The following is a 13,998-nucleotide window of genomic DNA, read 5'->3' as shown; positions in this document are numbered from 1 at the left end:
TGTGAGTTCAAAAACATAGTGGCAGGTTTATGGTTTTAGCTTTGGTGCCAATCACTCTTGCCCTTGTCATATTTAACCTTGCTTCCAACCATTAGCATCCATCACCGACTTGCTGCATCATTGACCCAAATTCATATTATTAGAAGTGACTTTGAGACAAACACAGTATCTCTGCTTTGCCATGCTTCTCAAATAAACCCTTTGAACCTTGGTATTTTCATAAGTTCCCAGACTCATTTGTTGACAAAATTTTCTGTATGCCTTATTTCGTCTCACAATCATGTCTATTTCATGTGTTGTTTTTTTGTTTTACTTTGTGCAATTGAAGAAGTTGGTAGCAAGTTTTGAGATCCTTTCCTACTTGTTTTGAAATGGACTTGACTCAAGGACACGAGAAAAATGACAATGATAATTTTTTTTAAAAAAAAATAACTGACTCAAAAAAGAGAAAAAAAAATAGTAATATAGAGAAGGAAGAAAAGACAATGAATGTCCCTTTCCAAAAAAATAAAAATAAAGAAAAATTTATCTGAAAATGATAGTCAACTCTAAAGATTATGGCATGCATTTTGAATTAAACACTTGATCTACCCACACTAATCATTACAACTCTTGTCCACTTAGTGAGTTTGAAATGGAATCAATCATGAATATGCTCCCTCCAGATCACAATCCTCCTTCGGCTAGTGGCTCCTCAATGGATTTTTGCCCACGCCTATCTCATTTTCATTTCTTTCTCAGCTCACTGTCGCCTTATAGTTCCCAAAAAGGCTTTCACCAATAAGACTCTCATTTTTACTCATTCATTCATTTTTTTCAACTCACAATTGTCTTACAGTGATCTTGAAGGTTTTCACCAATTAGACTCTCTTATTTCATTTTTCTCAACTCACCATCGTCTTACGGTGCCCGTAAGGGTTTTCACCAATAGGACTCTCTCATTTCTCTCCTAAATCCTTATGCCAAGGAAGACAAGTGGTTCCCAAAATGTGTCATCATATGCATTGCATGCGTAGCCTTAACATTCTCAAAAGTTGATCTGAAGGTCTTTCTTTGATTGTGACTTGGCTTTTGGATAAGGTTAGAAAGAAGGGATGGCATGAAGCTTAAACAACACTTGAAGTGAGGTGGGATTTACAACTTTTAGAATTGACTCTTTTAAGAAAATAAACTTTTTTCCCAGTTTCATTTCATTCTGGATAATTTGAATTTTCTTTTGGTTGAACCGAACCCCAGAGTAGGGCTTTCTACGTATATTGTCATAGCAAGAATCAGGTCAAACGTAGTTCAGGATATTTCTTTTGCTTGAATTTGGAGTTCTGATGATTTTTTTTCTCTTTTTTTTCAACTCTTTTTTTTACTCCATTTTTCTTGATACTTTTTTTTTTCGACTTTTTCAAATTCTATTTTGATTCCAAAAGAGAGGTATAAAAGAAAATAACACTAAAGCTCAAAAGGGGTAACAAAGGATGACACAACATTTGGGTAGTAGAATGATATGTCTTCGTCATATCAATCCTTAAAAACACAAGTACATAACATGTAATCTGAGAGTAGAAATGAAGATCATATGCATCCTTTTCAACACTGATCGTGACTAAGCTCATGCACTTGCGTCACTTCTTTTAAGCTTGTGAAATATATATGTCCACTTATATTATACTTTTTTCTCGATGAGTGACTCGTGCCCTTTTGGATCTAACTTTCTTTTGTTTTTCCTTATAGTGGATACTATATATCCTCCGATAGAACCCATTCAAAATTCTCGAATTGAATCTTCTAATCGATGATCAACTTATTTCCTGATTCACAAAGTGATTGCCTCAATACATTCAAAAGAGGTTGTAACTATCTCCCCAAATACTCGAACACTTTACTTATTTTCTTATATGTTTTTTTCTTTCAACTCTATCTTCTTGTCAAATGTTTCAGGATTAGATTAGATTTAAAGATCAGTCTGTGAATTCAACATGCATATCACATCTCTAGAATCACCATAGAAAGAGCTATCTAAAGAAAAAAAAGACAGAAAAACAATATATAATAAAAAATAAAATAAAAATAAAAATGACACACATTTGTTGATCAAAAGATAAAAGAATTTGAATGGAAATTATAATAAAATAAGATAAGATATATCTCAAATTCCAACCGTAAAATAATTCGGGTAGTAGAAAGAAAACAAAAAAAAAACTACCAAAAATCTTTCCTCGTGGGAAGCAGATTGACTTCTAAATTATCGAACTTAATATTTTAGCCATTGAACTGCACGTCGGCCTTAATGGAGTCTCCACAATCATTGCTACATCATCTTTTTTTTTCTTTTTGAACTCAATCACTTTGAATTTGTCACCTCAAACTCTCTCTAAAGTAAGCCATCAGCAATTTCTCTTTTCCCCTACTCCTCTTCATTGATTACAAAACTTTTTCATATGAGTCAAAGGATCATCATGACCCTCGTACATGTCCAACTTTGGTGTAATAGAGTTTAGAGGCAAATGAATATTGAAACATGTAAAAATCCTTGTGAGAACTCTCTTTTTCTCTCTCAGTATTTGGATGTTTCTCATATTTTGTTCCAAATTTCTCACTTTTCAAATCATTTCTTATTATTCCTCATTTCTAACAATTTACACCAACTTATCTCAGACCCTATATCTTTTTTGTGGGTCATCTTACTTGTTCTTAGAACATGGTGTTGTATTGGTGAGATGCCAATTTAGCCACAAACCAACCACCTTATTATTTTTTACTTTGAAAATAACGAATGTGTCAAGGCTTGACATTTTCAAAATTTTTCTTAAAAATATTACCAAACCCGATATGGCTTGCCTACGTATCTCACTAATGTGAGAATCAGGTGTGCGTAGTTCTTGAAAATTGAAGTTGCCTTCATTTTTTGAAAATAACTTTTTTTTTTTAGTTTTAAAGGAAAGACAACCATTTTTTAAAAGATCACCGAATCCATCAAGGACTGCCTACGTATCTCAATAAAATGAGAATAAGATGTGCGTAGTTCTTGAAAATTATGTCGTACAAAACTCAGCCACAAAACCCTTAAAGGTTCAGGGTTGTTAAAATTATTTATATTTTTTATTTTGTAAAACTTAGCCTCATGATCCCTAAAGATTCAGGGCTGTTAAAATTTATATATATATTTTTTATTTATTATGTAAAATTAAACCTCATGATCCCTAAAAATTTAGGGCTATATAAGATATATATAAAAATTAAACCTGAGCATAAGAAAAAAAAAATTATGAAAGTAGTCATATTTAAAATATTTCTCAACAAATCTATGAATAATTTTTCAAAAGATAGGGTAGTACCCCGAAAAGAGCTTCCTACATATCCATCAAAATAGTGAGAATCAGACTCTCGTAGTTCATGAAGACTGATAAACTATGTTTCTGTATATTTAAAATTTTTCTTTCTTTTAAAAATAATTTTTTTCTTTGAAAAATGATTCACGAAATTTGAGGATAATTTAATCTCTTGCATTTTAAAGTTGCCTAAAGCCTGTCAACAAACAAATAGCCTTCCAAACAAATGTCAAAGAGCACGTAGGATGCACATGCTGGTCTTTATAAAATAGGTCACCTGTCCTAGAAAGACCCGACCCCTATGCCGAGTCCCGCTAAGTCAAATGCATATGATGCAAATAAAGCGGCACCTAATGGGGATAAGCAAATTCTGAGTTTTTAGTTCTTCTAAGTTTAAGACTAATAGGGATAGGTGTCTAGATTGACTTACCCGAGTGGACACTCGAGCCGGGGAGGGACAACTTGGTCGGTTGCAGGGCAACACCGCCTTCGTTGCCGGCTATCTCAAAAAGAAAGTAGGATGCATGCACTGCATTCCTTCTACCTCATTTCAGAGACTTAGAGGGGGTGTGCAAGAGAAGATAGTATATAATACAGTTCAATAATATCAATGCAGTAAATGAGTGACAAATAGCACATAAGGCCAGCAAACACAATATAACAATAATTAAACCAAGTAAAGTCAATATCGAAGGCTCGAATTCTTATTATTTTCCCAGTGGAGTCGCCAGAGATGTCACACCCCTTTTTTCGCTTGAAGGGCGGAGTCGAAGGTTTTTTCAAATAAAGTGATGATTTTGAATAGGGAATGTTTTAATTATAGAGTCGCCACTTGAAATTGAGTTATGGTGTCCCAAGTCACCTTAGTAAATCTCTAATAAAAAGAAAATGACTCTTATTATGGTCTGCAAAAACAGAAGATTGGATAAGAAATTCTGTTGACCGAGGGAAAGGTGTGAGGCACCCCTCGAGTCTCGTGGTTCTAGCACGGTCGCTTTATTGACTTATACTTAAATTATTTTGATAAATTATGTCAGGACCTAAATTCGCTCATTTTAGTATCTTGTATCTATCTATACCTCTTGTATTAAGCTAGTGGGAATTAATTTTTAGAATAATTTTTATCAAGGTGCATTATTGCATCCTTGAAATATTTTTAAACGTCTCAGAAAGATGCGTACGCCGCATTCTCAATCGAGACAAATATATTAAACGTGCCTAAAGCTTATTTAGCATTCAAAGTCATTTGTTCGTCTCTTGTAAACTCGAAATAAAATTTCTTATTCATTTTTCGCTCTTTATTTTGCAACGAATTTTGGATTATTCCGCAACTCGTTGCTCCCTTACAAATGGGTATTTCCACTCTTTTCATTTCTTATTAATGATGACAAATCTTGAATAAGTTTATTTTACCTCACGTTAATAATTAATATATAACTTAGGATTAAAACGTTCCAACAACACTAGAGGAAACTAGCAGGAGTAATAAGGCAAATCGAAAATACATGATTCCATATTGACTAAAGTAAAATAGACATGTGACTAAATAATCCTCAATCATCTAAATTAAGTAAATTAATATTACATGAAACCATGACCGAAGCAATTTAAAAGAAACTAATTATATTTACTCAATGCAATCCAACTAGAAAAAGAAACCTAAAGAACTACAAACTTTTTTAATAATAATAATTAAAAAAAAATAATTATATCTTCATGAACAAGTTCATAATTATTATTATTAAGAACAAAATGGGTAAAAAAAAATTTACCATGCACAATTCTATTTTAACACAAATATTTAATAACATGACGAAATCTAACTAATTGTACTTCTACAATCTTGAGTTGTTTGTGTGGTTATGCCCCTTCTTTTTCACAGTAAATTTTGAAACCTTATTCCACAAAATAAAATAGTATTACACTTTGTAGAATGATAACATTGAACAACATCCATGAGAAACAAAATAAAATTCTACTTTGCTAAGGAAATCCCACATCTATGTGCCAAATCCAACACCCGTCCTACTTTAAATGATTTTATGAAAATATATACATGTCACAACAAAACCCGCACCAAACTGCATAAAATTAAAGAACCCAACAATAGCTTTTGGGACCAAATTTCTGAGTCACAGTGAGACGAGAAAGAAACTTGATATCAAATTCGATCCTCAGATTTCCTTTCTCTTCTGTTTCTTTTTTTATTATTTTTCGTTGCTTGGTTTGCCTCTTTTTTTTTTAACCTCCGTTTTTATTATTCCTATCAAATTCATTGTCCAAAACTTCCTATTATTATATTTATGCATGCATGCTTATAAATTATCAATCTACTAAATATACATACTCATTATTAAAACTCATATAAGTAATCAACGAACTACTATATAACACACAAAATCAGATAAAACAAACATTATTCATACTTTAATTCACATGAGAATTTATAAAAAAAAATATTACAGAGTTGGATAAGAACCTGTAGGGCAAAATAATTTGAATACAGAAATAAGAAAGCCGTCACCGAAAAACTCGAATGGAACTCTCACTTTTGAATCTCCCTCTCTTTTTACTTCACTTGTGTTCTCACTCTTTTTTTTTTCTCTGTTTTTTTTTTATTTTCTGATGCAGTATCTGATGATGTAGTCTCAGTGTGAGAATAGTACGTACTTTTCTTGGGGGTGGATAAGTCCTTAAATAATGGGATTCTCGGAGGAAAATTGAAGGGGGAACAGTTGTTATCTGATAGGAGGAGTTTTGAATTTCCTAATAATTCAATTCTTTTTTTTAATAATAATAATTAAATAAAAATAAATAAATAAATAAGATAATAGGATAATAATAATAATAAAAAATATAAATAACTAATTAATTTTTTATATTTAAAAAATACAAAAAAAGTTTAAAAATAGTTAAAAATAAATATAATTAAAAAGTACTAAAACTACTAACTTATTTGTTTAAAACTTAACAAGAAAATATTTTTAAAAATTTTTGTATTATTTTTTAAAAAAATTAGAATAGAATAAAATAAAACATCTCAAAACTAACTTTATTTTTTAACAAAAAATTTATAAAAATAAAATAAAAAAATTTAAATAATATTAGACCCAATATAAATATTTAATATCGAAAAATATATATATTAAACTCCGGGAGGGTCAAAATCATGTGTCTACAACAGGAAACAAGAAAATAAGGAGACAAGACAAGAGATGAGAGTTTTTCATTATTCCAATTGTTCAAGTGTATATAATATGAATCCTTATGCCTCTATTTATAGTGTCATATAGAGGCATGCAAAAGGTTGTGGAGGTTATGGATGTGAAAGGTTAAAAGAATAATGATCATAAAAGGTGGAGATTATTTTCATAATGGAGGAAAATAATAGAGATAAGTAGTGAAAGTAATTTCTAGAGTAGTGGACATCCACACGTCTTAGTTTTACAACAACATATATAAAAGATCAAGAGTTAATTTTTTTTAATTATATCTATAGGAATTAATTTTCACATTAATTGAATAAGATTCATGTAACCAATATTAAAAAGATAATAAGGGCATATTAGTTAATTTGCACCCCTTATTTTTTTTTTTTAAATTTTTGTGCAAAACATATACATGTCAACTATTTTGAAATGGAAGAATTACATGTCAACTATTTTGAGACGGGAAAAATATTAATGGAGAATAAATTGATAAAAATACATTTTATTTTCAAAAAATGAGTGGCTTCAAAAGAATTGTACACATTAAAAACACCATGAAAAGAAAAGAAAAGAAAAGAAAATCCTTACAAAAATTACACTCTACTCAAAACAGTAAAAAATATAACATTAATTATTACTCCTAATCATTTCCTATTTTAACTATAAGAAAAATAAAAAATTAAAGGACGGACGGAGGGGCAAAAGGGTCACATATATAATTATATAAATCAAACAAAAGTAGTACTATATGCAAGCATAATGTTGGCTCACAAAAAATGACAATGCATGGTAAAAAGCCAACTACAATAATTATGTGTAAACATAAGAATGATTCTAAGTGGTTGTGAGGACTACTAAAAGTAAGGATTCTTCCTTATATATTAGAGAAATATAATTTTGAATTAACAATATTTGCGACTTATTGTATCTTTCAAATATTTTCAACTATTATCTATGAAAATTACGAACAAATACAACTTAAAATTTGAAACTTTTAAATAAATTCTAAATATATTTGTAATAGTATGTAGTAGCTTTTACATGAGATCTAATCTATCAAATTATGTGACTATGTATTTTGAGATATTATTTGTTTGAGCAAATTTAATTGTATATTTCGAATAAATTAGCTAAACAAAATAATTTTCATAATATTTTAAAAATAAAAATATAAATAAATTTTAAAACAAATACATTTAAGCTCCAACTATAAAAAATAATGAAGTGGAAAATGTTTAATTTATTCCAATAGAAAAGAAAAGTACGAAGGGATCATAAAGTTAAAAGGGATAAAACCAGGGAAAATAATAATAGAACTCAAGCCCAGTTTTTTTGCGATGGGCAAAATTGCCTAACCAAGCATGTTTGGCGGGCACAAAAATATAGTCTATATTTGACGGGCACAAATATATAGGGCGACCTTCCAAATGAAAGGTAGAGCTTCAACCAACAAACCAAACACCCATACAATATACATGCTAACTGAAGCATACATACATGTTGATGCTCAACTGTTTGTTTTTCCTCTTGTTAATAAGTAAATAGATTAGAATAGAAAAATACTCTCTCCTTCTCAAGTTACCCGTTCCAAATTGAGATGACACAGTTATTAAGAAAACAATGATTAGTAATAAAACTTTACCATTTTGCCCCTATTAATTTTGTCATGCTGTTAGTTTCAATATTGATAGAGTTATTATATGACTGATACCAAAGTACATTTTGCATGGATAATTAGGGTTATAGGATTACCTAAGTTTTTGCAACATTTTTCAAGATTTGATAATTCAATACTAGCAAGTAATCAATTACTAAGGATATAATACAGAAAAAAAAATTGTTTGATTAATGAAAAAAGACAAATAAAATGAGAAATCAAATTAAAAAATTTGAGACAGGTAATTTGAGACGGAGTGAGTAAGAGATAAGAATAAGAGAATTCCATTGGAACGGAAAGATAAATCCTTATATTACACAAACACACAGGATTCATCTTAACATATCCTTATTTATTTCACACACGCGAATATCAAATATCAATGTCATCAGAGCTGCGAAAGGAGTTGTATACAATTCTGACGAGGAATGCAAATAGTCTCAAAAGGCTTATCCTTACTGGAAGTTACTTTAGATTTGTAATTATCACATGCATCCTTGTCATAAATTTTTTCCTCAAATTCCACATTTTCCCAATCAAACAATTGAACCAATGAACCCAATACCAATGAAACAGTACGCATGCCCATATTAGCTCCAGAGCATGCTCTTCTCCCCATACCAAATGGTAAGAATTTATAATTGAACGCTTCTTTTTCCCCCTCCATTGCCTCAAATCTCTCCGGCTTAAACTTTTCAGGCTCGTCCCATAACTCGGGGTCCATATGGATGGCCCAAGCGTTAACCATTAAGATTGTATGTTTTGGTACATGGTAGCCACCAACAGTACAATCTTCAGATGAATAGTGAGGCAACAAAAGTGGTACTGGAGGGTGCAATCTCAATGTCTCGTTGATAACACAGTGCAAATAAGGAAGATTAGTGAAATCAGATTCGTTCAATAAGCGCTCGTTCCCCACATTGCTATCAATTTCAGCTCTAAGCTTCTGAAATGCCTCAGGTTGAGCTAAAAGAAGGCCCATCGCCCATTGGATCGTCATCGATGTGGTCTCCGTTCCCGCAACGAGTAAAACCTAAAGCACCCCAGAAACGTTTATTAGTACAAAATCATTTCATGAGTATCCTATTTCCATACTGTTTTCTAGGTTTTCTTTAAGTTGTGGCAGAAAAAATATTTTTTTTTTAAAGTCTATATTTAATTAAAATCATACAAGGTTATAACTATTATAGTCAATTTCTTCCTTAATATAACTAATACATTTAATCTTTCTTGAGACATACTTTAATTACATCAAAATTCTTCTATAATTCATTACTTTTACATAAGAAATTTATTTTTGCTACAAATAATATTTAATAAAAATATATAATCTATTATTATCAAAAAAAAAAAAAGTGAGCCCCTTCAAATTTGGAGGTCTTAGGCGCAGGGGCGGCTCAACCCTTTCGAAAAAAAGGCGGCCGCCTAAGGCCCCCAAAATTTGAGGGGCCTCATTTTTTTTTAGTAATAATAAATTATAAATTATGAAAAAACATATTAAATACTATTTATAAAAAAAATAAAGTTTTTATATAAAAAATTTAAAAGTTTGATATATCTGGTCCAGAATATTATGTCTCAAGAAATTAATACATTGACTATATTATTAATTAAAAAGGAATTATTAGAAGAAATCAATTATATAATTTTAAAAATAGACTTTATAAAAATAATTATTTTTTCATAAAAACGTAAGGCCTCCGTTCGATTTTGACCTTAGGCCACAGATTCGCTTGAGCCGCCCCTACTTAGGCGGTTGCCTTTATTTTAAAGGGGTAGAGCCGGCACCGTTAAACTTCATTAAGATACCTTATAAACAATTTATACCATATTATGTTGCCTTAAAGACAATTACAGATAATCGTCTATATATGACGAATTAACTAGTATTCTGAAAAACAAAATGGTTGCTTACACCAGAGTTATAAGAACCACAATAGAAATTTAATTTCAATCGAGGTAGTTTCACGAATCGTAACTTAACTCTTTCTTTATTGCATCCAGGGCGTGAAGTTCCTTTTTTTTTTTCCAACGAAAAGAGTCACTCAACTTTGCTTAAACAATACGAAAATTCATTAAAAGTCACTCAACCTTGAGTAACTCTGCTTTATTTCCTCCTAGCTAGTGATGACTTTCTGAAGATATCTAAACAAAGTCAAGTAAATTTGCTATTGCAAGATTAGAGTACTTTAGTTAATTTTAATTATACTTAAATAGTGACTTTTCTTGATATAGTTTAGTAACGTCGATCCAATGAAATCAAAGTACTAATCATATTGATCATGAAATTAACTCCGTCGGTTAGTTGGTGTGTGTTTGTTAAATCCAACTATGAGAGGTGTTTGTTGCAATTTCACAAACAGGAAAGGCAATCTTTGAGCCAATTTTTACTTTTATCTCAATAAAAAAACAAAATTAAAAAAAAAAAAAAAAAAAAACGTCAGCTAAGTAACCACTTTGGACAGCACACTAGTAATCATATATTTCTTGATGATAAACTTATGAGCTATATCTAGGAAATCTAATCAGTAAGTATTAATTTTATGCCGAGAGTTTGATTTGATGGAATGTTCGTACGTACCATTAGAAGACTTTTAATAAGATCGTCAGTGTAGAATTCAGGTTCAGAATCCTGCAGAGATAAAAGCGTCTCAATCAGAGTTGTTTTCTTCCCTTTGGCTCTATCATCAGTAGTAATACTTTTTTCTTGTCGAAATTCGTCAAGTAATCTAGTCAAGTATTCATTTCTCTTCACGTATGTTACGTCCATTTTTTTCTCAATCCCTTTATACCCAATCCATTTCAACACTGGCAAAAAATCACATATGTTTAAAACCAACAAATTAGCAGTGAAAGCTCCCCTCATATCTTCAATAATCTTTTTCCCCTTCTCCATTCCTATATCTTCCTCACTCACACAACTTTTTCCAGTACCAATTCTCATCATAACATTAAACACAAAAGCAGAAGCCCAATAGCTCAAGTCAACTCGTGCACCTCCAAGTATACAATTCTCACCGGCTTTAAACAAAGAGCGAATTAAAATCTCAACTTCCTCCTTTCGAATTAAAGAAGACTTTTGAAGACTGTTGAAAGAAAACAGCTCAACAGCTGTTTGACGGCGTAGAACTCTCCAGTGTTGCCCGTACGGAGCCCAAAAAACAGAAACATAGTTAAATGACAACCGGTCACCTAGCATGCTACGTGGCCGGTTCGCAAAAACAACGTCGTTTTTGGTGAAACATTCTTCCACAGCCGATGGAGAAGACACAACAAGCAAATTTCGATAGCCGAACCGGAGGTATAAAACCTGTCCATATTTAGTTGATAAAGAGGTTAATGTTTGTTGAAGTGAATTTTTGATAAGGTAAAGATGGCCAATTATTGGGAGAGATAAAGGACTAGGTGGTAAATTTTTTCTAGGATGAAGCAAATGTTTCAATAAAAAGATAACAAAAAATAGCAAGATCACAGCTAACAAGTTATGCATGGCTAAATAACTTGAAAAAATAAAGCTTCAACTTTTTTAATTATAGTGAACTACTCATTGTTGCGTAGTGGTTTTTTATATAGACAGCATTTGCCTGCCTTCTATCAGTCTATGTAGATTATATATTATATTCGTGGTATAAATAATCAAAGGATCGTGTGAAACACGTTTGAATTGTGAAAATCGTTAGTGTGAGTTTGTAATTTGTGGGGACAGTTCAACTGTTGGTTTGATCTGCATACCTGAAAATGTCAGTCAAGTACGTAAAAGTCATTAAATTAGATACTCCCTCCGTTCCATTTTATGTGTCATCGTTTTCTTTTTAGTCCGTCTCAAAAAGAATATCATGTTTCCTTATTTGGTAAATATTTAAAAACATAATTATACTTTTACCCTTATTGAGCCTACTTAATTAAAAAAAAGATAGTAGCACATTTTTTGATAAAGGACAATTTGATAAATATTATCAAGTCTTTCCTTATTTCTAAAACTTCGTACCCGATCAAATGGTGATACATAAAATGGGACGGAGGGAATGTATTTGTGTGAGTTGTGAGTTTGTAATTTGTGGTACTGGTTCTGTTGGTTTATCCGCATAGCTGAAAAGTCAGGCAAGTATATAGAAAAGAATTTAAGTTTGGTGCACCGTCGATATATATATTTTTTTTACATCATCAAGTGACTTTAACATGTTGTAGCAGGTTATTCATTTCTCAAGTAAAAATGTAAAATGGATGACCTGCTACAACAGGTAAAAGTCACCTGATGATGTAAAATAAAAATACACCGACGATGCACCAAACTTAAACTATATACAAAAAGCATCGAGTAAGATATTTTTAATAGTTTGAAGTGAATTGGAAGTACTCTCTCCATTTCATTTTGTTCTGTCTCTATATAACATATGTTCAATTAAGATGATTTGGAAACAGCTTCTGGTAGAAATATAAGGTAAGACTGCATACAATACACCCTTGTGGTGGGACCCTTCTCCAGACACCACGCATAGCGATAGCTTTAGTGCACTGGGCTGCCCTTTAATTAAAATTTCTTAACGTTATGACTCTATATAACATATGTTTAATTAAAATTTGTTAAGGAGTGTATCAATTAAGTCAACATGTTTCAATAATAAGAAAGAGGGGTAGACTTAGGGGGAGTATATAATAATAGATTAATAATTTAAGGAGGAATTAGTAGTACTTCCTCAATTTCAATTTATGTGGCAGCATTTGATTTGTCATAAAGTTTAATAAAGAACAGAAAATATTTTGAAATTAATTTGTGATCTAAAACACTACTTAACTATTTGTGTGTATATATCATTTCATTAAGGGTAAATTATTTTCAATTATTGAAAGATGATATTCTTGTTGAACAGACGAAAAAAAAGTGTATCGCATAAAACGAAATATATAGTTCAATAATTATTTTACATTTAATCACTCATGTCTTTAATAGATAGATAATGTTGATAATGTGATAAGCACATATTCTTAAGACTTAAAATTTGGAGGACTTTGTGATTAGTGGTCTAATTGATTCATTAGATGGGTCGCCCTTGAAAGAGTTATGAGTTGTATCATACCCCCCATATCCGATCCTTATAATCCATAACGTATACGCCATGAAGTATAGAGAGTGATTTTTACGTTTTTGGGTTGCAAGTATAGAGAGTGATTAATCAAAAAAGAAAAAGAAAGTGAGTGATTCATTAGATAAACTAATTTGCAAGGATAGAGAGTGATATACGTCCCAAATTATAAGGTGTTGTTGGATAATCAATGAGGTGAGTCGAGAATTATGAGTTTCAGTTTTAGATTCCGACAGAGGCAAAATGAGGTGATTTCTTCTCAAGATGAATCTAAACCTTAATGGCAGAGTTATCCGATGCTTTTTTGATAAGCAGTAGATATCCGGTGAAATACTTGAATCGACCGAGTACAGTAAACCACCATTTGTCATTAAGAAAATCAAATAATTTGCAGGTCTCTTTCGTGCTGCTTCTTTTTTTATATATTGCTTAAGATGTTAAACCAATCCTTGGAAAAAGTCTATAACTTGAGTTTTATAATTTTATTTAAACAAATCTTATAAAATGAGAGAAAAATAGGGTAGTCCAACGTGACTTTAATTTACCAAGTGAGACACACCCACACAAAACATGAAATAAATGCAATTTTAACTGAGGTTTAAAAAATTACATCGTCAATATTGCGACGAATTATATATTAGTACCAATTACCAAATGGATTATAAAAATATTCTCTCAACCTGCACTCCACATAACAGGTCACTCATGACGTTTGAGTAGCAGGG

General features: G+C 31.1%; 1 protein-coding gene across 1 annotated transcript; it reads right to left on the bottom strand.

The window, feature by feature from the left end:
• Nucleotides 1-8,450: 8,450 nt before the first annotated feature.
• LOC107867197 (cytochrome P450 81C13) lies at nt 8,451-11,794 on the bottom strand. Its single transcript, XM_016713330.2, has 2 exons — nt 10,771-11,794; nt 8,451-9,222 (listed from the first exon to the last, which is right to left on the bottom strand). Exons 1-2 carry the CDS (start codon nt 11,677-11,679, stop codon nt 8,578-8,580), a joined length of 1,554 nt encoding a protein of 517 aa, XP_016568816.1. The 5' UTR covers nt 11,680-11,794; the 3' UTR covers nt 8,451-8,577.
• Nucleotides 11,795-13,998: the final 2,204 nt, after the last annotated feature.

This window comes from Capsicum annuum, chromosome 4, assembly GCF_002878395.1.
Source record: "Capsicum annuum cultivar UCD-10X-F1 chromosome 4, UCD10Xv1.1, whole genome shotgun sequence".
NCBI classification, from domain to species: Eukaryota; Viridiplantae; Streptophyta; class Magnoliopsida; order Solanales; family Solanaceae; genus Capsicum; species Capsicum annuum.
This window is presented reverse-complemented; position numbering and strand designations above follow the sequence as displayed.

Coding starts and splice junctions, on each gene's coding strand:
- LOC107867197 (XM_016713330.2), bottom strand. CDS start 11,679: ATGCATAACTTGTTAGCTGTGATCTTGCTATTTTTTGTTATCTTTTTA. Junction 9,223..10,770: donor TTATTAAAAGTCTTCTAATG/GTACGTACGAAC, acceptor GGGGTGCTTTAG/GTTTTACTCGTTGCGGGAAC.